The 25,469-nt window shown below is 58.8% G+C and overlaps 1 protein-coding gene across 1 annotated transcript in view; it reads right to left on the bottom strand.

The window, feature by feature from the left end:
• The window catches only part of DENND3 (DENN domain containing 3), a 38,916-nt gene extending 17,923 nt beyond the window's left edge, over window positions 1–20,993 (bottom strand). The window contains exons 1-13 of the mRNA XM_039846212.1: window positions 20,837–20,993; window positions 15,649–15,919; window positions 14,937–15,052; window positions 12,634–12,767; window positions 10,168–10,279; window positions 7,941–8,060; window positions 7,302–7,379; window positions 7,165–7,197; window positions 4,640–4,755; window positions 4,238–4,393; window positions 2,958–3,054; window positions 1,289–1,392; window positions 619–818 (exon numbers count right to left, since the gene is read on the bottom strand). Coding sequence (XP_039702146.1) covers window positions 619–818; window positions 1,289–1,392; window positions 2,958–3,054; window positions 4,238–4,393; window positions 4,640–4,755; window positions 7,165–7,197; window positions 7,302–7,379; window positions 7,941–8,060; window positions 10,168–10,279; window positions 12,634–12,767; window positions 14,937–15,052; window positions 15,649–15,919; window positions 20,837–20,938 — 1,639 coding nt within the window. The 5' untranslated portion in view covers window positions 20,939–20,993. The remainder of the gene's footprint in view (window positions 1–618; window positions 819–1,288; window positions 1,393–2,957; window positions 3,055–4,237; window positions 4,394–4,639; window positions 4,756–7,164; window positions 7,198–7,301; window positions 7,380–7,940; window positions 8,061–10,167; window positions 10,280–12,633; window positions 12,768–14,936; window positions 15,053–15,648; window positions 15,920–20,836) is intronic.
• Between the last annotated feature and the right edge of the window lie 4,476 nt (window positions 20,994–25,469).

Below are 25,469 nucleotides of genomic sequence, written 5' to 3'. Positions count from 1 at the left end.
GAGCTGACAGACGCAGCCGTGGCATCGCATGACACTAAGTCTCTTGCTGTCTCCGTGCCTGGAACATGCCGCCCCCTGTGACAGGCGTGGCTGCCTCTGCTGACGTGTCGCGTCCACACTCAGCCACCGTCACCATCGCTGACCTCGCTTCCTTCGGGCCACGACACCGAATACCCCGACACGATGTGTTTATCTGCCCGCTGTCTGCCCTCACCCCCCGATGTCAGCTCCTTGAGGGCCGGGCACTGGGTTCTTCTGCACCCCAGATCTACAAAGGGTCTGGCACTCACAGGGGGCTGACAGTCACCGTGTCCCGTTGGACACTGACATGTGCAAATGTGTTTTGTGTGTCGCGTGTACACGCAAACGCAGACGTGTGCAGAAACGGGACAGAAACCTGGTGCAAAACCGTCACCTTGAGCAGCGAGACTGAGTGATGGAAAATGTAAACAAGAACTAATTTTCTGTAACGAACTTAGTTTGAGAAATGAATATTCAAAAAATGTTTCAAATAAATAGCTAAAAAAAAAAAAAACCTCATGCCCTTCTCCCGAAACGAGCTCTGATTTCTCCCAGCGGCCTGTCCGGTGGGAGTGGACGTCAGAGGGAGGGTGTCACCTGTGCTGCCGCCCCTGCGGTCCAGGGGGCCGGCTTTCCGCAGTGACGCATTGCGGGGCAGCAGCTCGGGGCTGGCGACGTCCTGCAGGTCGGGCATGCTGACCACCATGCGCCTGCGCGCCGCGTGCTGGGCCGAGGGTTTGCGGGAGGCCATCTTCTCGACGGTCAGTCTTCTTGGACTCAGAAGCATCCCGTTCACCCTGGGGCAGGAAGAGCAGCAGCACTTTACTCGACGGCCACGACGCTGACCGCGGAAAAAGCCTCAGCAAAGCATCTTCCCCAAGGCGGCGGCCAGTGTCCGAGGCCCTCGCACCCAAGGGGAGAACGGTGCGTCTGCCCCACCAGAAGAGACCGCAGCACACAGCAGGCGAGGGCGTCGGCACAGGGGACGCACGGTCCAGGGTGTCGGGACAAGAGGTGGGAACAGGCTTGGGGACAGCGGGGGGGGGAGAGAAGGCAACAGGGAGTGGACAGACCAGGGACCACGCGGACCAGGGGCACGCGGACCAGGGGCACGCGTGGAAATGCACGGAGCCGGCCTGGCTGTGCCGCCGGACGCACCGAGCTGCGGCGTGAGACTCCCCGACGGGACTACACACTGACCAAACGGAGCTACACCGCGTGCGCGTTTGCGCCCCCGAGCCGTGCACCTGATCACAGCGACACGTACCTGTCCTCCTCGGACTGCGAGCTCAGGTCCGCCTGGGCAAAGGCGTCCATCCTTCTGTTGAGCCGGGCTTTAAGAAAAGAATGAAACATGTAGGTATCCAGAACCTGAAAGACAACAGCGGTGGCTTACTGGGACATGCCTCACTGGTCTATGCCACCAGGGCAGCCGCAGGGGCCCGTGGGCGTCCCTTCCCCTGACCCAGCGGCCTCTCGCCGGCCCCCAGCGGCCAGTCACGGCTTTCTGACCCGCCGTGACCCACCGCCCTCCGCCTCCTCATCCGCCCACCCGAAGGAGCCGGCCACTCCGTGCGTGTGAAAAATCACGCAATAACGGCGCCCAAGCACAGAGGCTGAGGGCGTGCAGCCCACACTCTCGGGGGAGACGGTGAGCAGGCCCAATCCCCTGGCTGACCTGGAAGTGCAGCCCGCCACACCCGGCGTGCCGCCACCCGATGTGCTACCCTGTGCCCCATCTTCAGCAGTGACCCCCACCGCATGCCCCCACCTGCCCCCATTAACCTCGCGCTCCCCACCGTAGTAGCTTTGGGCCGCCCGCGTGCCCCCCCACCCAGTCGCCCCACGCCGTGCCCCATCTGCATTGTTACCCTCGGTGACCCGACCCCCACTCATGTGCCCTGACCTTGTGCCCCCCCACCCCCAATCGCCCCCCATCCCCATATGCCCCACCGGCTGTTGCCCCCACCCGGTGCCCCGGCCTCTGCGCGGCTAAGATCGGCCCGGACGGCGGACGGCGGACTGCACACGCTGCCTTTTGCGACCCGCAAGCTCCGGCTTGCCGACTCTGGGCAGCGAGGGGCCCCCAGTCAGCCAGGCCCCAGACTTCGGTGTGCTGTGGTAGGGGCGAGGTTGGGGTTAAATCTCGCCGGGACCCAGCCCACCGTAACCGAACGTGGGGGCGGGGGCTCCACGTCCAGGCTGCTGTCGCCTCCCACGAGCGCTGGCCCAGAGCCTTACCCGCTAGGAGGAACAGGGCCCAAAAACAACCTTCCAGTGCTTTTCGTGAGCAGGCGGGGAAATCACGAGGCGCCCGCCGCGTGCGCCAGTGGGGTCACCTGCTGCTGGGAGGGGCGGCATGGCCCCGCCCACCACACCAGCGAGGCATCTCTTGGTGGGGCCGCACCAGCAGGGGTGGGGCGGAGAGCTCCCTGGGGTCCAGGATGGGGTGGGTTTGGGGGTAGCGGGGGAGGAGGGTTTCCGGGGGTGGGGGCAGGGTGACCGGATGGGCTCCCCGCCAGGGGGCCGGGCTGGAGTGGGGGTGACGGGGAGGGGGAGGGCTCCAGGTCCCTTTGGGTGGCGGGAAGGTTCTGGGTCCAGGCTGCGGAAGGGGTCGCCCAGGCGGGCACATTGGTCAGAACTCATCACACTTGACACCTACAGTGAGTGCATTTTGTTCTATGCAAATTATACTCTAAAAAGCCAATTAAATAAGAGATGGCCGAAGGATCAGAAGGAAAGAGGCTAAAAAACACCTTTCAAAATGCCAACACGCTTAACACAGGCTGAATACACTGACTTTGGAAAAAGTTTTCAGCACAGGAAAGTGCAAGAATAAGCGTGCACGCCCACACGCCCGCGCACACGTCCATGCACACACACCCACGCACACGCACCCACGCACGCACGCCCACACACGCACGCACGCCCTTCACCTGTTTGTAGAATGGCTGGTCCCCCGGGGCCCGCGTTTTGAGAAACTCTTCACTGTTAAACACTCTGTGTTCATAATTCAAGTGGTTCTTCACTTCCCTGACAAAGGAAGAAAGTCTAAGTGTTGAAATACTTCCAAATATGTGAAAAAAAATGCTGCTACTAGACTAGCAGAAAAATGACAAGAAATACAGGTTTGGGAAAGCCCCGTTCTTCAGAAAGATTCCGACCCCTAGAACAACACATTTTGGGTTTATTTCGTGGTTGAGCTGTTCCCTCCCACTGGCATGACACTACGCAAGGGAGTGTCACCGTCCGCTTCAAGCCTCCTGGCTCCTGACGCAAATGAAGATGCCGTAATCAATACCTAATCATAAAGAAAAACAGCTCCGGCTGGTGACCTGGGAAGGGTCTACGTGTTAACCCAGCCCGGGGAAAAGTTCCTTCATCAACAGGGAATAAAGTATTATGACCTGTAATCAGACTTTCTGCTTTTCAACGAACTCGTCAAGCTTATACAGTATTTTTTTAAAATCCAACCTCGCTCAAGAAAGAGTTTGTCTTAAAAGAACAAAAGGAAACTATGTATCTATGACCTCACGAATTATACGGCTTTGAGCAAAGAGATACACAACCTGCCCGGGACACAGCATCCCATTTCTTCCTAACGAACGACTTTATGTAAATATACACATCAAAAAAATTCGGCCATTAAAATGTCGGTTTTGAAATAATCACCCAGCATCTCGGCAAGTCAGCCAGCTCTGGCCCGAACCCGTCCCAGGTGGGGGGTCCTTCCAGCTGCCTCCTCCCACGGGCCCAGGAAAGCATTGCAAGGAGTGGGGAGAGGAGGGGGGACAGATAGATGCTGGGGGCGAAGAGACAGACAGACCAGTCCGAGCTCAGGGGCCACTCCCCACAGCACACAGCAGATGCTGACGGTGACAGTTACAGGACGAGGAGCAACGGGCCAACAGTCTGACCGAGCATGTCCCGAACGCTCCGGCCTGGCGCTCTAGCCCGTCTGTGCCCCTCCCCGGGCTGACCTGAGCCCTCAGCCAGCACAGCGCCCACTGGGGGTCTTTTGCAGGAGAGATGGGGCTAGAGAAGTCCCCCCAACCCCCTGGCAGCATTGGAGTTGGAAGAACACAGTCCCCGAGGGGCTGCTCGGATATAATGATCGTAAGAAAAGCACTTCGCCGCCATGGATTTGGGGGATGCCGCCCTCATGGGCCCGTGAGCGGGCTGGGCCTCTCGCCAACACTGGAAGTGCTTAGAATACCTGAAGATGCTGACGAGCAGCTGCAGGGTGAGCTGCTGTATCTGGCTGTTCAACCTCTGCTGCCAGGTCCACCTGCGGGCCCGCCCATTGTTCAGGTCGGTGCTGGCGCCAAGGTGAGCCAGGTCCAGCTCGTGGTGCAGCTGGAGGCTCTGGACCCTGCAGGGAGCAGACGACGCTGAGCACGGCGCACACGCATCAGGTGACGCTGGCCGCAGAGAAGGCGGCAGAAGGCGGCAGGGGGAGGGTGTGCCCGGGCGGGCGCGTTAATGCTTTTAGGATGTTTACAATACTCATTGATAACTTGGGGGGCGTTGAAAAAGGTACCCCTGGAGAGTTTATGCGACTCAGCAGGCTCAGAACGTGAGCAGAGAGGCCTCGAACGCGTGCTGGGTCCGGCTTTACCTCTGAATAAACGTCTGTGCCGCCAGGAGAGGGATGCCGGGGACAGCCAGGTCACCGTCGCGGGAGTGGGTGACGGTCCCGTCATCGATGTTTATCAGAACCAAACCGTCAGCTTCCTGTAAGGGGAGCGTGAAGGCTCGCGTGTGAGTTTCAACTTAGCACGTCTCTCCGAAAACAAACACATCCTGCACTGTCTGAGATGGTGTCACCGTTAACTAAATCACCCATCTTAACGTGTACACAGAGCTTCAGACTCTCTACCCCAAAATGCAGAAAATACCACAAGTTACGTTAACGAGCTCAATGCCTGCGTCTTTGAGTCGAGATTCCAGTACACACTGCCAGGGTTCCACCTGCCCCGGTACCAACACTGCCGGGGGCCTGAAGAGAACATTCCAGAACTGCGGCCAGAGCAACTCCAACAAGCAACACCCACGTCTCTCTTCGGCCGCCCGTCCAAGAACTGGGGTATGGGCAGGGCCCGAAGCCCGGCGATCACACACACACTTAGAATTTCTGAAATATTTTCATGGATTATTTGTAAAGACTTATCTGTGACAAAATACGCCAATAACGAAGCATGCACTAGAGTCCTCCAATTCAACAGCCCCTGGAGTGTGACCGCTCACCACTCCGGGCTGGGTCCCGCCTCGCATGAAAAACGCACAGACAGCACCTCCCAGGGCCAGCGCACAGGTCCAGTGTCGGCCTGGTGACAGGCACTGCCCTCTCTGAGCCTGAGCGCCGAGCGTGTGCAGTCACGGCCAGGCGGGCCGCAGGGTGGCTGCCCAGCTCCCGGCACCAGTGACAAAAGCCTCCAACCCAAACCACCTGAGTAACACCTGCCGCTCGTCCTGAAGCCCTCAGAACAGGAAGTCATCACGAGGGACTCCTGAGGGACTCCTGCGTGACTGCTGACTGCAACTGTCATGTAAACGTGACAAAACCTGTCCTTTCTGGTCTGAAGCAAGACATTTGTTTTCTCCAAATGACTAAAAAAAGAAACACAGTTTTAAACTTCAGAGGCAGCCTATTTCTTTTCTCATTTGCAAGGAGGGCTGGGTGACGTTTTTCCGTTCCTTCCATAAAGGTCTGAATGGCCTTTTCTCAAAGAGTGTTTGTCCCTGGTGAGTCACTCGCTCTGGCAAACGCTGGGTGACATCCAGCGCCTCCCCAGAGGGCCCGGCTGGCACACGCCAGCCACCTTTCTCTCTAGTACTACCTGAATAAAACTGTAGAAAGCCAAGCCCCCTCTGCCTGCGGCCAACATCACACGTGTCACAAACCCACGACGCGAGCCACCATCTAAATGTCCGCCATCGCCGGCGAGCGCAGCAGTGAAAACAGCTGCGCCTCATCCTCATCTGGCACTGACCGCGCGCCGGCCAGCGTCCCAGCGACCCCTTCGATCCTCACCACGACAGCGAGGCCAGCGCCCTCCTCGACCTGCCACGGTAGGACACGGAAGAGCTCGCCCCTGTCATGGGCCTGTCACACGGCGAGAAGAGAGCTCGGCGAGGCTGCGAAGCCTGCTGACCGCAGCGACGTGCCGAAGGCACATGTGTGTTCCGGAAAGAAGGTCCGCAGAACAGCGGAAGCAGAAGGGAGGGAGGGAGGAAAACAGACGAGCGACGGCAGCTGGACGCTGCCCGCTGAGCCGCCAGGCGCTCCGAGCGAGCTGTGGGTGTCCTCGGCTCAGAGCCCTGCCCGTGGGGACGTGGCCGCGCCCACCTCACAGATGCGGACACCGAGGCGGAGGGAGGAACGCGAACCCAGTCCAGGTCACAGAGCTGCGGAGCAGCAGAGGCTGCACCCGCCACCGGGTCCCAGCGACTCCCCCACTCCTCACTGAGCTGCTGCGGATGGACGTGGGCGGGGACGTGACGCGGAGCACGCGGGGCACCACGCGGGGCACCACGCGGGGCACACGGCCCGAGGTCCGCAGGGGGCGGCATGAGGACAAACGAGGAAGTGCAGGGCATGCTGCGTGGAACTGTGTATGTAATGTGTGTGTGTGAGGCGGAAGCGTGTGTCGCGTGTGTGCGATCAGTACTGCACCAAAAGTTTAGCCGATGTGCCGTGTGTCGCGGAGGACAAAGTGGTAGTGGCATAGTGCTGTGTGCTGTAGTAATGGGGCCTGCGTCGTGTGCAATAGTGTGTTCTGTATGTTAGTATGCGTGTGTCGCGTGTGCACAAAGCTAGGTGGCGTGTGCAACAGCATTGCTGTGTGTGCTGTGTGTGTACTGCTGTGTTAACATGTGTATATGTGCTGGCAATGCGTGTCGTACTGCTGTGCATGTAAGAGCTCTTGCAGTACCCGCGTTTGTGCTCTGTGTACTGTGTGCAGGTGCCGCCTGTGTGTGAAGCCCAGCGCACACCTGCATAAAGGAGAAGAGTCTTGCCCGCCGGTGTCCCAGGCGATATTGCCCGGCCCTCACCGGGCACTTTCAGGCAGCTTCCTCCCATCCGGTCCTCACCGACCAGCTCCGAGGATAACTAGCATGACCAGGCGGCCGGAACCTGACCTTGCGCCTGACCTTCCGAAGTAGTCGAGGTGTCCATTATGAGGCGTGAAGACCATGGTCGATCGAAGTCGTGGCACTCCGACAGGATAGACATGGTAACAGCGTGCTGCCACGCGGGAGCACTGCAGGTGAGCCACCTCAAGCACTTCAGCGTGCAGCTCAGCAGTTGGAGGAGAAAACACGAGCCTCTGCTCCGTGAGGGAGACGATCAGGACCTGCATACAGGCGTCATTGGTCAACCACGAACCACGCCCAGCCTGGAGTGCCAGTAACTGGCGAATGTCTGCCAGCCCCAACCAAACCAGGAGGACAGAACCCCGTCTTCCTGTTCAGCTCCCAAAACAAAAGCTATGACCTCTGCCCCATTTCCGCCAAAAAAGCAGGTGCTATTTGCAAATAGCACGTACTATAGTGCAGGGGTCCCCACCCCCCGGCTGCGGACAGGTACTGGTCCGTGCCTGTTCGGAACCGGGCCGCACAGCAGGAGGTGGGCGGCGGAGCAAAGCCGCTCCCAGCACCGGCATCGCAGCCTCAGCTCCGCCTCACGCCATCAGGTGTTAGATGCTCATGGGAGCCCCGGGCCCTGGTGCCAAAGGCTGGGGACCGCTGCTAGTGAATGTCAGCTTTAAGCAAAAAAGTTAACACTCCGAGTGGTGGTGTCGTTCTGGGTCTGTCCACGGTGGAAGACACTGGCACTCGAGTCATCTCTGGCACAGCGGTAGGTGTGACGCCCCCTCGAGCCCCCTGGCACGGGACGCGGCGTGGGGGGCGTGTACCTGCAGCACCTTCTCGGGTCTGAAGCAGAGCAAGGGCAGGTGAAGGTCCAGGTCGATGACCGGGCTCTCGGGGTCCGCTCTCGCGGGGAACACGATCTGCAGTGGCTTCATGTTAAAGACCTGCCAAGGCCGATTCCTGCTGTCAGCTCAGGGGGCTGCTGCCGGCAGAGGCCGCAACGCACCCAAAGTCCCTGTCTGGGCCCAGAAAGCGTCTGAGCGAGAAGACACTGCTGAAGACTCACGCCACCCCCTTGGCAGGTCCCAGAACCACAAAACAGCCCAGAGACAGACAAGGCCGCCAGGAATGGGTCATCGTAAAGGGAGCACTTGGCGCCTTTCTCAGCCAAACGTCCTTAGCGCTTTAATCGGCCAGCAAACTGTTCACTGGCAAGACAAAGACAAGCTGCCACCCAGACACCGTCCCCACTAGCGCGAGTTCTAAAGCGTGTTCGAATCGGCCATAGCTAGCAGACGCAGTTCTCACCTGTCATAGCTAGCAGACACGGTTCTCACCTGTCGGCCGTGGCTAGCAGACACTGTTTTCACTCACCAGATAGTGTGTGTGCTTAGTGCTTTCAACAGTCAAAGCTCCTCAAAGGTATGTAATTCAAAAACTTTTAAGACACTTTACTTTTCTAGATGATATTTTTAAAGAACACTGAATTCCACGTTCATGAACACCTATTGTGTGCTAAAGGGCATGGGGGACACGGAGGAGGAAACTGCCCCCCCCACCCCACCGTCAGGCTCTCGGCGAGCTGAGCAGCCGGCACCATGAGCGGCCGTGCCTCCCGCGGTGGCCGCCCAGCCCCGAAGCGCCCTGACCAGGCAGGCAAAGCACTTCGGGGAGGAGGAGACGGGAGAAGCGTCGGATCCGAGGATGGAGAGGCTGGGGGCGTGACACGTAGGGTGAGTGTGGGGTGAAGAGGTGCCAGTGACGACCTCCCGGAAACCTGCCCACTGAGGGTGGCGGGGACGGAGGCACCGACGGCTCATCTGCTCGCGGCCTGGAAGGCCGTGTGAGCGCGATGTACGCACTGCTACGCTCAAAGGCGGAATAAATGACCGGCGACCCTGACACCGTTCTGAACTCGGGGATCCTGTTCGCTCGTGGCAGCAGGTCCTCAACGAATACTCGCCGAGTTTATGGGACGAGAGCTTAAAATGTGACGGCTTCGCTGCATGATAAAAAAATACCAGAGATCCGCCTAGCGAAGATGAGTGCCTTGCGCAAAGCCCCCGTAGAGAGGTGTCGGGAAGTGGGGCTGAGGCGGACGGGCCGCTCTGACCCTGGGCCCGGGACGCATCTGGCAAGAGCACCTCCCTAGCAGCCTGCCAGGGTTAGGGTAACATCACAAATATACACTTTAAGTTCATAATCACACGTTTCCTGATAAATAAGAAGAATTTTCCAACTCTCGATAATAACCGAAATGTAAAGAACCGAGATTTCCATGTATAAGCTTCCAGAAGGGAAACCGGTCCAGTATTTACTATACATTCCAAGATGGTTATTTAATAAGTGGCTGGGTTTTTTTTTTTTCAAAAAAAGGAAGCACCTTATCGTCAGTTTGAAAAATGCTGACTCAAACAGGTTTTGTCACACAGCTGAAGAGTCCGACCTTTTACTTGACAAAGGCAGGATGTGGTCAGCGTCTCTCCAACTTCCCTTAACCCTGGAACCCGCACGTCGTCACCAGCCAATGACATCTTGGAACCAGCGTTCCACGAAACCCAGTTTGGGAAATGCTTGTCGACTAATTAGATGACACGGTGGCGCTGTCGATAACGACAATACACACGTAGGAAACCAGTGACTTTGCGTTGATCACAATGGACAGGTGAACACATGGAGCAGTTAAATGTAATACCTAAGATTCCAGACGATTAAAAGGGAAATCTGTAAACTAAGTAGATTCTGTGTTTCCTGCACAGCAAGTAACGAACTAACCTACCGAAGGTACCTGTTCACCACGAGCCACTCAGCAACACTCAAGCCTACACGTTTGACTTTAGAACAAAATTTCATTTCTAAATTTTTAGAAAAAAATTTCTAATTCATTTCTAGTTTTTTTTTTCCTTTAGAAATAGTGTAAATATACTTCTGTAAGGAACTTGAGAAGCATGATTTAAACACAGCTAGAACCCAAAAAATCATTTAAAACGTTGAAACCTTCTTCAATATGTTACTTTTGCTGTTTGCAAAGGAAAAGTATACGATAATTACCAAATGGAGTGGTCCAGGAGGCGGGCTGGGTATCAAAGATAGTTTTGCAGCAAAATCTTTTATGTGATTGTCAACTTCAAAATCTTTACAGAACTTCAGATGAGTCAATAAACTGAAATTAAAAAGAAAAAAAAGGTCAAATCACAAAATACAGGCGAGAATCCGACTGTCACTTAGCTTTTCCAACCGAAGAGGAAGAGTCTGTAACGGCCACGTCAGCAGCTCTGGGACTCTCGTCCGCAGGACAGTGGCTCCCCAGGTCAGGGGGAGTTTGGGGTTTGGGGGGACTGGCCATGCTCTGTTTCTTGATCTCGGTGCTGTTCATGGGCGTGTCCCGTCTGTGACACGTCACTGGAATCCGTGCATCCTCTACATGTGCCGACTTCCGTCCGTAAGGGACAAGCAGTCGTGCAAAGTGCCCGAGAAAGCCTGTTTCCCACGCGTGTCCCGCCATCTGAGGCGTGTGATACAAAAATGCGATGGAGATGTGGGTGCCTGGGGCAGAGGGGCCGGGAACTGGCCACCAGGGGCCTGAGCGAAGCTTCGGGGTGTGGAAGTGACCCGCGGTGAGCTGCGGCGGTGGTTACACGGAGGACGCCTTCGGCACATCGCCGGCTGTGCGCTCGGAATGGTGGGTTTGACTGCACGTCAGCTGTGACGCGGTGAAGCTGGCTTTTCAGTGTTAACGCACGTCCGTGAAGTAGATGAACCCCAGAGACGCGGCTCAGCCCGCGGCGGGGCCCGCACGACGGTGGACACTGCACTGTGGGGGCCAGAGGAGGCTGTGCAAACCGAGAGGAGGCCTGGCAGGGTCCCACCGGCCGTCCCTGAGGCCGCCGGCACAGCCAGCCTTTCCCACCCCGAAGCTGGACCTCACGCTGCCCCCCCACCCCGCAGTGTGAGACCACCACGTGCCTGCAGAGTACTTATGTTTTCACTTGAAGCGACATAATTATTATTCATGGAGCCAATGTCAGGCTTTGGAGAGAGTTCAATGTTCCTCCACATGTGTATCCATTATAAAAATACAACAGCGTATTTAAGGTGACGTTTTAAAAGGGAAAAAGACTGCCCGGGGTCTAACTCTCCGGACACAGCTGAACAGATTCTCTCCGGTTCTTGACCACGTGCAGGCATCGTTCACACGGCACCGCTCAAACTGTGCAAACGCGAGAATCCCTGTCTTCGTGCTGCTTTCGAATGACTGCCCTTTGTCCTGCCCTGGCTGCCCTTCCTACGCCTGGTCACTCCGCGAGGACCCGTGAGAACGAGAAAAGCGAAGAAGCGTAAAAAACGAACACGTGTTTCAAGTTAAACATCGCCTGCGTTGATGTTCGGCAGGGAGACTGTCCACCACACAGGTGAAAAGCTGAATAAACACGTGACACACGGACCAGGACGGGGGAGCAGGCGTGGCCTTCCTGCCCCTGGGGACACCATTTGCCTCTAGGGACACTGTTTGGCCCTTACCCATTCATTTCGTTTCACAAAGGTGGGAAAACCATCCCCACTGTACAGAAGAAGCTGGAGATTAGTTAAACGGCCGTTTACCTTCCAGCGCTGAAGACTCAGCTGGGACCATGTCCTAATTTCTCATTCTGTCCCCTCTGCTCCCTGGATGACACGTTCCACAAACACTATGCTTAATCCGCTCACGCGCTAAGACCAAGTCGGCTCTGCTGTGGGATCGTTTATGCCCATAACAAGTGCGGGCTGGACCCAAAGGGTGTCCAAAAACTAGCCATGTTTAAAAAAATAAAGCATTAAAGTACTGGAATTTGAGTTGCGAACATCGCTGGTTTGATCCGTAAGGGTTCCTGCTCATCCCCGTGGTCGAGCTGTGAGATCTGAGGCGACTGTCCTTTGCGGGGACCTCAGGGGGGACCTGCCACGATCTCCCGCATCACACCACACGATCACTCAGTCTGCAATCGAGCAGCTCCAAACTCCGAGTGGAACTCAGGATCAGAACAACGTGGCATGGCTCGGCTGCGCCTGTGTGCCCGGTGGGACTGCCCCGCATCCCCACGGGGCCTCCGTAGGTGACGGTCACGTCCCCCGGCAGTGGGAGTCAGTCAGGTTTGGTACAATGCTGTCCTGCTTTTTCACAAGCTCCCTCCAACCTCGGGCCTTCGAGTCATCGTCAGCATTAAGACAGCTAAAGATCCGACCCCCAAAAAGGTGACCTTTTAAATGTCAACAAAACTCACCAGAGCTAACAGCAGCCTGCTGACTGCCTCAGCCAGGAAGAGCGTGTCCCATTACGTCGCTTTTAACCAACCACATGAGGAAAGCTGCCGTGCTGATTCGCGTCCGCCTGCCCCTCCCATCACGCTTCCCACGCGTTACCACGTCCCGAAGCCACGGCTTTCACGGGAGCATCTGTGGCCAGCCCTGAGCCCGCCCCCCGGGCAGCAACTGGAGGCGGTGGCCCAGCAGTCGCAAGGGCAGCGTGTCCAAGCTCACCAGGAGAGGCAGTCCCTGAGGGCGTTGTAGTAGGGGAACCTGGACACCACGCACACGGCAAAGGGCAGGAAGCAGCCGGCGGCCGGCCAGCTCGGCTCCCGGGGCGCTTGGCCATTGTAGAAACAGTACTCGTCCTAGAGAAGGAGAAACAGCAACACGTCACCGCCCGACCCGGCCGATCTCGGCATGTCTTCCACAGCCTCAGCATCTCCAGACCAAAACGGGGCCCGGGCTGGACAGAGCCCTTCCTCCGGGGCCCATGCGCCCTCTGGGTTCCCTGCCAAGTCGGAGCGAGCACCAGCCCCCGGTGACGGGGCCCCATGGGGCGCGGGCTCCACAGCGGTGCTGAGGTTAGAGGCCTGAGGTGCATCCCTGCCTGGACAAGCTCATAGGTTTGGGTGACAAGGTACAGTTACGACGCATCGAGACACAGAAGCGGCATGGGGCTCAGCTTCAAAAGGAAAAAATGCAGCGTTCGTGGGCACCCGGCAGCCAGGTGGGCACCATGGACAGCAGGAGGGGGCTGGAGGGGCCTCGCCTATGACACGGGACCTCGGTCAGAGAAAGGACACAGCGGTGGGCCCCATGAGGCACAGCTCACTGGGTAGCTGACCAGCCATGGTATTTGGGACCCACAGTCTGGGCCCTGGGGGGCTGCTATTTGGACAGGGATGAAGTGATGACAGCTTCAGTTTGGGACTTTTGGGGACTAGCACGGACTAGTGCCTACTTCAGGTACCAGTGAGACAGGAAAAGGCAGAAGCTCAGGAAACAGCTGGCTGCGTCATCCGCCTGCCCACCGTTTAGTGAACACCTACTGCCCTGGAGTCGGTCTGCCCAATCCTGGCTCGAATCCTGGCTGCTGTGTGACCACAGGATGTCACGTAACCTCTCTGTGCCACTACGCTCTCATCTGTGATGTGGGGATGGTGCTCCCAGTGGAGCCTCGTCCACGTGGGCTGCAGGTGTTGTAGCCACGAGAGGCAGAGCAGAACGCAGGGGACGGCCCTGGTTGGAATAGGTCACCATCGGTCCTCAGGACGCGTGGCGGGAGGGGGGAGCGAGAAGTGTGGGGCCCACGTGGGTCCCCGTGCAGCCGCGAGGAGGACAGGCCAGGCAGCCGTGTCCACCAGACAGGCAGGTGTCGTGGGAACAGTCACGTCTGGTATAGTTAATGCTACACAGGGGCTATCACTTTTTAAACGTATGTAACGATGATAACGATGATGGTAACTTCTCCTGCTAGAAGGACAGACGCACACACTTTGTGCTGTTTCGCAAACTCCCGAGGCACTTCCCTGAATGAGTCACTTGCAGGTGTCTCAGGGGGCGTCTCAGGGGGCGGAACTGGCTAAGCAGGGGCAGGCACCCCAGCCCCGCCCGTCCCCCACAGTCCCAGAGGCCACAGCCTGCACGTGGGGCTGCGGGGCTGAGCTCTCTGTTCCGCTGGGCCCGTCACGGAAGGTGACCTCGCCCAGACACGGCAGCGAGCCGTGCTCCTGCACGCCCCTCGAGGACGCCTGGGCACGCCTGAGCTCCAAGAGCGAAAGGGCAGCCCACCTGATTGCATCTCATGCCTCCCGACACGTACAGTAACGTGTCGAGATAACTGTACCAAAAGTAACTGCCTGTCTCTCTCTGGGGACCAAGCGGGGAGAAGCAGCCAGGCCCCTGTTTGCCTCTGCTCTGTGGGACCTGCTGACTTCCCTCGGCAAAGCGCAGGCCCGAGAAGGAAGTCGCAGCCCCCCTCCTGGAAACCCCCTGGAAGTGGGCAGCTGAGCACCGTGTGCTTCTGGGCCCCTCGTTTCCCCTACAAGCTCTTCCGGGGCACTTGCAGCAGCTCCCCCAGAAAACACTCCCCAACATGTGGATGGATCATGCTCGCCAAACCTAAGCAGGACCTTTCGCACACGGCAGGTGGGACAGCCCACGTGTCCAGCGGCTGAGGGACAGACACCCAGAATGGTTCGACACTGGAAGGTCACAGCCATGACAGGGAGGAGGCTGGCCCCGGCTCCACGCGCACGAGGCAATGACACAGTGACCGAAGAAGCCAGGCGGAAAAGGACGCCTGTCGGGTAGGTCCACCTATGGGAAATGTCCGGAACAGGCGACCCCAGAGGCAGAGCGAGGGGGGGCGGCGGCGGACGACCGCTGATGAGGCCGGCGTGTCCTTCCAGGGGGATGGCGGGGGCGGGGAGGGCGGGGCCACGCTGTGCATGTGGCAGCCTCACATTCTGTGCACGTCACCACGGTGCGATGGCGCCCCACCCAGGTCCGGGGGACGTCGCGGGAGCACTCACGTGCAGCGGCCGGTAGTACTGGGCGACCACGCCGTACGTCCTGTCCCCACAGACGTTGGTCAGCACCAGGAAGTGGATGCGGTCCTCCTTCGGCTCAGAGGCCACACACATGCCTCCTGCAGGTGGAGGAGAGAGAAACGGGTTTGCGAAGCCTGGGCCAAAGGCCCGTCCTGAGCACCGCGGGGGTGGGGGGTCCTGGCTGGTCCCCGGTTCATAATCCCCGAGACCAAAACATGAAGCCCGGAGGACACGCCGGATATTTCCATGGACTGGTCAGTTTGCGGAAAAAAACGTGACCCGTAGTTCTGGTCCCAGGGGGCAGGGCCGGCTCACTGGACGTCATCTAAGCGTCCGCAGGGCCTCCGGCGGCCCAGGCGAAGTCAGCGCTGGAAGTCGTCCGGAAGCCCCAAGCCAATCGCGGGACCGGTAGTCCTAGGGGACTTCCGCCCTCCAGGATCCGGTGTCCCCCACACGGGCTGCCTTGGAGCTCTGAACCTCCCGAGAGCAGGACGGCTCGATCCCAGGGACCCAGGGGTTGGGGGACGCGGGGGACCCTGGGGTGGGATGTGGGGGACTGGGGGGTGGGATGTGGGGGACCCGGCGTAGGGGGGACCCAGGGGCGGGGGCCCACCCCGGTGGCACTTTGCTGACTCCTGGACACAGTCCGCGGCTGTGGCCTGAGGCGCGCCCGCGCCCGCGCCCGGCCCGGTACCTGGGAAGCACAGCTGCGGCAGCGCGAGCAGGTCCACGCCGTTGGGGATGCCGACGTCCTCCGAGCCCGGCCCCTGGGAGCCGTCCGCGAGGCCCCTCCCGGGGGGCTTCTCCCTCTTCTTCCTGAAGGAGCGCCTCTTGGCTTTGCCCAGCGTCGGGCAGTTGGCGCCGGCTGCCTGACCGTCGTCCTTACTGGCGAAGGGTGGCACGAAGACGGACAGCACCTCCGGGCTGAGAGCAGGCAGGGCCCTGGCTCCCTTTCTCTGGGCGACCTGAGACGGGCAGAAGTCAGCGGCGCAGCACCCGGCCCTCGCTCTGCTCCGTCCCGTCCGCCGAGCGTCCACTGTTCCTCCTCTTTGACCCCCCGGGGACCCAAAGCGAGCCGTGTCCCACCGTCAGGGTCGCGGCTTCTCCCACCAGCGGCTCGTGATGTTGGGGGCGCCTGGGAAGCTGCCGTGAGGGGCTTGTGGGGCCACATCATGGACCCGCTCAGAGCCTGGGCCTGCAGCTGTCAACGTGGATGCCGCACCTCGTCCCTGCTGAACGAGGCCTGGGACCATGAGGGACACGCTTGACTTTAAACTCGAGCTCCGTCCCCGACTACAGTGGCAAACTACTCCCTCCCAGGCCTCGAGCCACCCCATCAAGGGGGGAGTGCAGGATATAAAGAAGGCACCACAGACCGAGTGCCGAGGCCCTCTGGGTCCCCAGAAAGTCCCCACGTCCCCACACAGGCTGGTGGGGACGGCAGGGCAGTGAAGGGCTGTGTATTGGTCAAACCCTATCCACATGTCACCAATACAGCCCTTGACGCTTAACAGGATTTACGTAATGACAGCATTTTCAGTCACGAAATACACTCTGAAGTCAGTACTTACGTTTATGCTATGTGATTTAAATTCAGTCGGTAATCGTTATATTTAGAAAAAAAAATTTGATACTCGGTAGGGACTGAGACCAAGCTCCGGTCACTGCAGAGCCATAAGGCCCGTGCATCATGCACGGAGGGACCCGCTTCTTCGGTTGTATGAAACCTTTTCTAAAACCTTCAAAATCCAGCAGTTTGGACCTCGCGGACGATGAACCTGGGCTATTTCCTCCTCACGTAAAAAGTCATGGCCATAAAGACTGAGTGACACCACCCCGTGAGCAGCGTCGAGAGAGAAGTCCCAGTCGGGGAGCACGCACACACGCACTCGCTCCCTGCCGCTCCTCGGCAGTCCCCCTGCAGACTGTCAGCCCCTTGGGCTCGGCCCTTCCTCCTGCCCTCGCCCGCTCCCGGGATGGCTCCCAGAATCCTGCTCCGAGCTCAGCCCTCTTTCCAGCCCCAGACCGTGCCCGATGGCCTCCCGCCACACCGGGCGGGGTCCTTAAACTTGCACTTTGAAAGATTAAGCTCCTGCATGTTCGCCTCAGTCCTGACCCTCCACCTACTCACTCCTCGCCCGTGAGGAAGACAGTGCCCACAGGGTGCTCAGAGCTGGGGGTCCGTGCTGCAAACCCACACTCAGGACCCCCAGCCTCAGAAGGCCTCTAAAGGTCCCATCCACACCACGTTCGCACCTGAGCACCTGCAGGACCCGTGGCTCAGTCGGCACGGATGCGCCAGGACCAACCCTTCGAGATTTCTGCCAGGAGAAGGCCACCGCCTCCTCCACCTGGCCCAGGGCCCCTGCCTGCCTCTGGGCTCACTCTCCCCAAAGGGCATCTCCGTCTGAGGGGCACTCGGGGTTCACTCAGCTGCCCGAAAAGCTCCCGCCACCCGAGCTGGCCTCTTCCTGCTGGTCACCCCGGCAGACCGGGCCCTTCGTGGGCCTGACGGGCTCGCAGACCCATCTCCGTCCCTCCAGCGGATCAAGACCTGCGTCTGTTTCTCTGCATTGCCAGCACCACTGTCCACCCCACGGGTGTCACACGTGCGCATGTGCCGCAGGACTGGCCGACCGCCCAGGCTGGCCATATGCCTGAGCAGCAGGCCAGCCTGCTTCCGAAGCCAGCATGCCCCGCCCCCCAAAGCCACGCACAATGGGACCCAACGTCATCCTTTCAAGCCACGCACCTGACGTGGTGCCGTACCCGCCTGCTGGCCCCGCGGCCTGACGCACGCCCAGCCACGCCCCACTGCACCCTCTCCCTTCTAGATCACTCGGAGCTGTGCGTGGGGACAGGCAGGGGCGAGCGTCCTTTCCCGCACAGCCCCACATCCCCACATCCCGCACAGAAGGCCTAGCGGCTGCTGTCCGCCCATGCACACTCGCACTCGGTGACACCCGGAGGCTCCTCTGGTTTGAACAGCGGTTGTCCCACCGAAGCCGATAAACTCCGTCAACTCCCACTTTCCATCTTTAGTCGCTTGAAGTGAAGTGGCCCGAAGCTGCCGACCTGGCACTAGGGTCGTCACCCGTGTTTTTTCCCAAAGGGACGGATTTCCCATTGCTGCCTTTTCCGACTGGATAAGCAATACAGATCCATTTGTAAAAATAACAACATAGAAATGATGAAGGCAGTGACAGGAGAAAGAAAAGGCCTCCCGTGACTCCGCGAGCCAAAGGCGGGCCCCTCCTTCCCACTTTGCAGGTATGTGTAAACCTCATTTTCCACCTATGGCTCTCGCAGCCGTGGGGCTTTCTCCCCGTGTAACCACACGCGGTGGCTGGCTTCCCCGTTCACACGGCAGAGGGCCACACTCTGAGAATTCCGTAGCGTATGTGCCCGACCCCACACGGAGGGGCAGCTGTCATGTCTCACCCACACGCACTGCGTACGTGCAGCTCTTCAATTAGAACCAGTTAGAGCCAGTTCCCGAAGGTGCCACCTGGGATGCCAGCATGCTCACGGGGCACTCGGTGACCCCGTGGCAGCTGCCCCTCACCCAGGGGAGGCTCAGCCCCATCTCCACGGGCCGCGCCCAGGGGAGTCCCCTCTCTTCTCTGGACAGGAACATACGAAGCCCCTTCCCAATAAACACCATTAAAAAGACAAAGCTAATTAAAAAGTAAAAACCACAACACCCTAATTCATTTGAGTCACAGCTTTGTGAGACGACAGGGCAGCACCAACCCTCACTGCAGGATTGGCCTCTTTTGTGAAACCGAGCAGAAATAAACAGATGTGTTAAAACGCTCCAGAGCTGAGCTAACGCACTCGTCAGTAGCCACATGTCGCTATTTAAAGTAACTGAACTTAAGGGAAATTTAAAATCCAGTTCTTCTGAGGCAGTAGCCACAGTTCAAGCACCCAGGAAGCCAGATGTGGCCGGTAGCTAGCGGTGGATCCAGAAAGTTCTGTTGGATGGTCTTGAAAGCCAGGACACTCTCCACTAAAAACCATAAACTTGTGCCTCCACACACGAGAAGTGACCTACACCTTGGGAGGTGCTCTGAGCACTTTTCTACCAGTGTGTGACAGATCCGTGCTGGATGCCCTCACATCCTATGCCTAATCTCCATAGCAACCAAGGAGGGGAGGGAAAGGCAACTAACCACGTAACTCACAAGGGGATTGAAAGGTATTCTCGAATTCTTTGTCACTGTTTTCAACAAAATAAACATCACCTCATCTAAGATATTAAAAAAAAAAAAGGGCCGTGCTCTAAGATTAAGTTGGATAGTTTGCATACCTCTGGGCTGTTTTTACATCTCAGAAACAGGAATGCCTGAATCACAGAGCAATGGTGATTAAAGCAAAATTAAAAGTTCTTAAAGTGTTGGACACTGAAAATACTATAAAAATGAAGCTAAATAAAATCACGTTTGGCTAATGGTGGCATTAACGTAGGTCTCACCGCTCCGGGAAGCTGAACGCGTGTGTTAACTCTTTCTTTCCTACTTTGGCTGCTTTTGCCTCCACCCTCTGCCAAACCCCTAACAGAATCAGAGAACGGAACAAACAGGAGGACGTGCGGTGAAGTGCAGGGCAGCAAACTGCCCACTCGGCCTGGCGAGATGTCACAGCCTGTTTGGTTCCAGGAGGGACCACTGTCAGCATTCGCGTGATTTATCCTGCTCGTGAAAGGCGCGTCTCACATCGAGGCAATTGGGACCCCTGTAACCGCCAAGAAGCAAAGCCAAAGCCTCCTCACTGCGCAGGAGACCTCAGCTGAGACCGGGTCCTTCCCGTTAGGAAAGGGGGCCTGCCATCCCACAAGTCGGAGGCAGGGACACTCAACCAAACCACCGCCGGCGGGAGGAGACAGACCGAAAAGGGGACACGGACATTATGGGGGTTCAGGAAGTAAGAAAGGGGAAGGGAAATGCAGAAATCGTCACAACTGGCCAAGGAGCAGAGACCGGCAAAGCACAAGCAGCCGTTTATCTGGTTCACTGTGACCACACTTAGCTCCTCTTGGTGACACCCATTCAACCCTGAAGTCTTAAAGACGCCAATGCCTGTCATCGACTTGCTCAGAAACTGGGCGGTAGAGTTTGAGGGGTGTCTCTGAACTCACTGGGCATCACCCCCAACCAGAGAAAAATGACAGTCACGGACTCCCCAAGCCAAGAGGAAAAAAAGGGTCCCCCAGGAAAAAAAGGGACATGAGTCGTCCCTTTGGCTGCTTGGGTGTTGACACAGAAGAGGGGGTGAGGTGGGAGGGCAGCCTCTATTGCAAATGAGAAATTTAAAATCAGCTAGATTTCAGGGCAAAATGACGAAATGCGGGATATTCAAAGGGGGCCCTAAATCTAAAACTTAACAAGTCGCGCTGCGCGGAGAGTCGGCCCCGCCAGCTGGGAGACAGCGGACCTGCGCACTGACTGACTCACTGGGCGGGAAACGGGCGAGGCCTGGGGGCGCGGGGCGCGCCCACCCTCCGCGACCTCCGCCGGCGGGAGCCCTGGAGACGGAGGGCGGCGGGCGCACTCACGGAAACGCGGGGCGCGCCGCAGCTCCCCTCCCGGGATCCGCCGCGCCGCCGCCGGCGGGTGCCCAGCCCAGTGGCGGCCACAGGCGACTCCACCTCCGGGGAGGACACCTGCGGTTCTGGGCACCGGGCAGGCTCCAGGCAGCCGGGCCTGGCCGAACCTCGGGCGCACCGTCCGCACCGCGCGGCGAGCGGGGTCCCCACACGGGGGGGCGCCGCGGTCACCGGGCGGGGGGTGGATTCGCCCGGCATCGACTCGGGGTGCGCGGAGTCGTGACCGCGCCCCCGCCACGGCCGCCCCGCCTCAGTGTCCCCGGGGGGCCCTTACCTGCTCGGGGCCGCGGAGGCTGTCCCGCGAGGCCCCCAGCAGCGCGCACAGCTCCAGCAGCCCCGAGGGCAGCTCCAGGCGCGGCGGCGCGTCCTCCGCCATGGCCTCGCGCGGCCACTGCGCACCCCCGCCCCGGGCTGCTCCGGCCGCCGGGCGCGCGCGCACCGCCCGCAGCCCGCCGGGCTCCCCAGGGGCGCGGGCCGCGGGGCGGGGCCCGGGCAGGGGCGGGGCCCGGCAGCCGCCCGCCTTGGGGGCGGAGCCTGGCGGGGGCTGGCGCAGGTCCCCGCGCGAGCATGTCATTTCCGAATCGGCTCTGCTGGTCCCGGCGCGTGCGCCGTGTCTCTGCGCGCGCCCCCCTGCCCGGGAAACCGAGCGAGGAAGGGAAGCGGGCCTCAGGTGGCCGGTGACCGCACCTGGGGGGTCCTCGGGTGGCTGGTGACGGCCCCGGTACCCGACGTCGAGGGCGAAAGCTTCCGGTGCCCAGCAAGTCCCCTGGCCCACCCTGGAGGACATGGAGGGACCAAGGCGGGCGCGCCCCGGCCACTGCCTCCAAGAAGCCTTCCGGCGCCCGGGGCCTGGAAGTTGGCCGGGCGTGGACAGCAGGAAGGGCCGGTGCGGAAGCGGGTGGAAAGATCCATTCCTGGTTAATAATTCTGCCTGGTTAACCTAAGACTGGCCATGTCCAGTAAGAGGTTGAGTAAAATTCAGCAGGAAACGAAGGGGAGGGCCACTAAAATGAAGCCCAGGGAGCACAGGACGAGGAGAGTCCAGGGCTGGCCAGCTCCAGGCCAGGCCTGATCCCTGTGGACGGTTGGCCTACCCCAGGCCCAGGCTGAGTCCAATGGGAGGAGGATATCTTCGTACCTGGGAGGTGGGCTTTGGTGCCTGGTCATTGGACACAGAACAGGGAAGGGATCCGGGTCCCCGCGACCGAGGGCTGATCCCTTCCCTGGTCTGGATGCTGGCATAAGCATCTATAAAACCAAAAGGGAAGTGATTCCGAAGCACATTTTCTAGTTCGAGTAATCTACGGCTTCTTTAACAGCGATGCTTAATGATAACATCAAACACCTGTATAAGAATAACACCAACTACAAAGCAAGGTGGAGACCACCAGCAGGAGGGGCCGCAGCAGGCCCGGATCTGGAGGGGAGGTTTCCTTCAGCCCGGGAGGCCCACAGCCTGACTCACGGGATTAGTGTCTCACTTGAGTCACCCAATGACCATGAATCACTGCTGGTTCTCACTCCGGTCTGGGGGCAGGTGGCATCTGTGGCTCTCATCGGCGAACCGAGTAGTTACAGTCACTTAAAAGAAGGGTGGATTTGGCTCTCTTCATTGTGCCTTCATTGTCCTGTGGCCTCAGCAGAGGGCAGGGAAGACTCTGTCCTCTGGGACTCTCCAGTGTCCGGGAGAGAGGCTGGAAGGTACCAGTTGGAAGCATGAGCCTCTCCCTGGAAGGTGGCAAAGCCTGGGTCTCGCAGGGGCCTGGCCTGGACTCCGGCTCCTGTGTGCGCTGTGTGACGCCAAGCTCCTCAGTGGCCCTCAGGCTCGGCTTCCTGTTTGCTCAAACGCTGCCGACGTGGTCAGGATTCAGGGAGGTAAACACTTGGCAGCTGTGGAGGTGGTGACCCGGTCGGGCTCCAGCAGGAGCAGCTGGGGACCCACCCGGTCAGTCTCAAGCAGGTGCACGTGTCTTTTTCTCTGAGAGGTAGAAGAGTTTAAGGGAGAGAACTGCAGGCTGGAGTGGAGATTCCGGGCCGGCTCGGGCTGCGGGGGCGGGGGGGGCACATAACTCTCCTTCTAGGCCTCTGCTTCTCACGCTTACCACCAGGGAAGCCAGGTGACCTCCACGTGGCTCCCAGCCCTCATGCGGCAGGGACTTCCAAAGTGTCCACAGAAAGCGTTGCCCGTCCTTGAGAAAGTGCTAGAAGGATGGGAGATAGGAGTGGAGAGACAGCCAGTGCTGGGGAGGACATCTCTTCCCTGATAGCTGCTTTGGACACTCTAATAACTGACACCAGACAGATTAACAGGAAAAACAAGTTTAATTACATATGTACAGGAGCCACCTAAAAATGTGAGACCTCTAGGATTGCCTTTAGCTCAAAATGATCCACATGCCCAAGTGGCATATTTTGGGGTCACATATTCTCTTCCTTGCCTTATTTGGATATTGCAGTATGCAAAAGGTGGGAACAACCCAGCAGCATCTCTCAACCGACAAACAGGTGTTTTACTTTCAGTAAAAACCACCCGCCACCCCATTTCGCACGCGCGCCCCAGCTGGAGCAGAACGCGGGTGCACAGCTCCCTCACCTTTGCCCTTTGCTTCCTCGGAGCCACACGGGATGTATGATGCGATGTGGTATTTCTCTTTATACGTAGGCAAAGATGCAGATGTAAACGGTTTATTGAGAGATCGATGGGTGACATGGAAGCGAAAAGGTCTTATTCCTGCAGTTAAAGCCCATGGCAGCAACGAAAAAGTAGGACGTTAAGTGTTCTCTAGAGCAAATGGGGATTCTGCAGTCACCAGGCAGGAGACGGAGCGGTCAGAATGCATGGCGGGTGCAGGGCACAGAGGGCAGAGCAGGAATCACTCAGAGGCAGGATCACCAAGACGGGAGGACGGGGGCACGGAGGCAGGGGAGAGTAACCTCAGCTTTCTCCTCCTCGGCCCACAGACAAGACCAGGCTCCATACTACCCGCCCAGCCTGGGCGACACCGAGGCTTGTTGGCTGTATTCCTGCTCCCTAAGGGCAGGGACTATGACCAAGACGTCCTCCGCTTTGTCCAGGGCCCAGCATGCAGCCCAGCACAGAGCCGACCCTCACTCGTGTAGGAAGCTCCTATGAGGACTAGGCAGGTCGGGGAAGTGGAGAGACAGATGACCTTGACGACCTACGGACACAGTGAGACATCCTCAGGCTGCGTGTGTGTGTCCGCGTGAGTGTGCGCCTTCGCGTGTGTGCGCGTGCATGTGTTTACACTTAAGTGCTGTCAGGTTTAGGTCTGGGCCCCGTGCCTCCCTCTCCTATGGTAGGGAGGGTGGGAGAATCATAAGGTTGCTGGAGGGCGGTGATAATAGGGATGACCCGCAAGCTCCGGGTGTGGGACAGGAACCACGGTGTCACAGCAAATGGCACGAGTGCTGCTACGCTCACGGTGACCGCGCCACAGAAGGGGCCACCTTGCCAAATGCCCCTGGCCTGCCCAGACGGCCCGCTCCTGCCCTCCCCTACTGTGGCCTCATTGTTTAAAGTTGTTTTCGCTTTTAGAAATTAATAACAGGAAGTCATGTGTTGGTAAATGCCACCCGCCCAGGCTGACAAGGAGGCCGCAGTCTCTGATCACAGTACCTCACGGGGTTGTGAACTGCGCAAATGGTGGCTCTTAATCCCAGCCGGTAAGAACCCTGTGGACGTTTGAAGAAACCCCTCCCCCAGGTCTGCCCTGCGAGGCGAAGGACAAGTGCGGAGCTGGCCGCAGCTGCGGCCCTGCAGACGGCCCCAGGCCATCATAAGGTGCAGCCAGACTTCAAAACCACGGGTCTCACGCTATGTTTAGTCAGTCATGAAACGGAAGTAATGGTACTTCCCTCCCCCAAATAAAACATTGAGTTCTGCTCAACAGACACTCACGGAGCACCTACTGTGTGCTGGCCACGGCCGTGCCTGACAGTCGTGGCCCATAGTGGGGCGACCCTGCTCTGTGCACGTCAGTTCCCAGAGCCCAGCCCTACGTCCGGCACGAAGCCATAGGCGCACCGGAGGTGCGCGATACTATCGTACGTTGCATCGTTTCCATCCGATTCATCGGATGAATAAAGGAATAAAATTACCGCATCCATTGACAGGCCCATCTGTGCAGGGCCGAGCCACTCGACAGGCGCTCGCCAGCCCGACACTGAGTAAGAGAATAGAGTCACAGGAACACACACCGTGACACCGTTGAGCCAAGTCCAAGCACGGACAAGGCACCTGTGTAAAAGAACCATCAAGGGGAGCAAGGGGTGGCAGCCAAGGTCAGGACGGGGGTGGGCTCGGTGGTCCTCCGATGCTTCGGCGGGGGTTTGGGGATGTCCCTGTGCTGATGGTTAGACACGCTCCTTGTAAAGATGAGAAACTATCAGAAAAAAGAAAACCCACGGTCTCGGCTATTTCTGGACACCATTGTGTTCGAGCACTGTGGCTGCAGCGGGCCGTCTGGAGGCCCCGCCGGCTGGCGGCCGAGACGGCGCCTCGTGCCCCGCGCTGTCTCCCACTCTCGGTGACACCGGCCCGCTCTAGAAGGGTCTCACGTAAGGAAACCGCAGAAAGGGAGAGGGCCGAGGGAGGCCCTCGGAACCTTCCGCCCCTCGCGGCCTGAGCTGCAGGAGCCTGGGCCGGCACAGTGCGGTGGCCGAGTTCGTCCTGTGCTGGGTGAAGAAAGACAGGAAGCTGCGGTCCGGCGGCTGCTGCGTGCTCGGCGGGGGAGGAAGGGGACAGATGTAAGAACTATCTTAACTTATCCGTCCTGGGAATCAAGACAAAAATAGACAGCTGACAGTAAATGGGTGGGAAAGGGGAAGTCAGGTGCCAACCCCATGCAGAGGGCCCGAGAGGGAAGCCCAAGGTTATTCAAGGTTAT

Source organism: Pteropus medius, unplaced genomic scaffold, assembly GCF_902729225.1.
Source record: "Pteropus medius unplaced genomic scaffold, Ma_sr-lr_union100, whole genome shotgun sequence".
NCBI classification, from domain to species: Eukaryota; Metazoa; Chordata; class Mammalia; order Chiroptera; family Pteropodidae; genus Pteropus; species Pteropus medius.
This window is presented reverse-complemented; position numbering and strand designations above follow the sequence as displayed.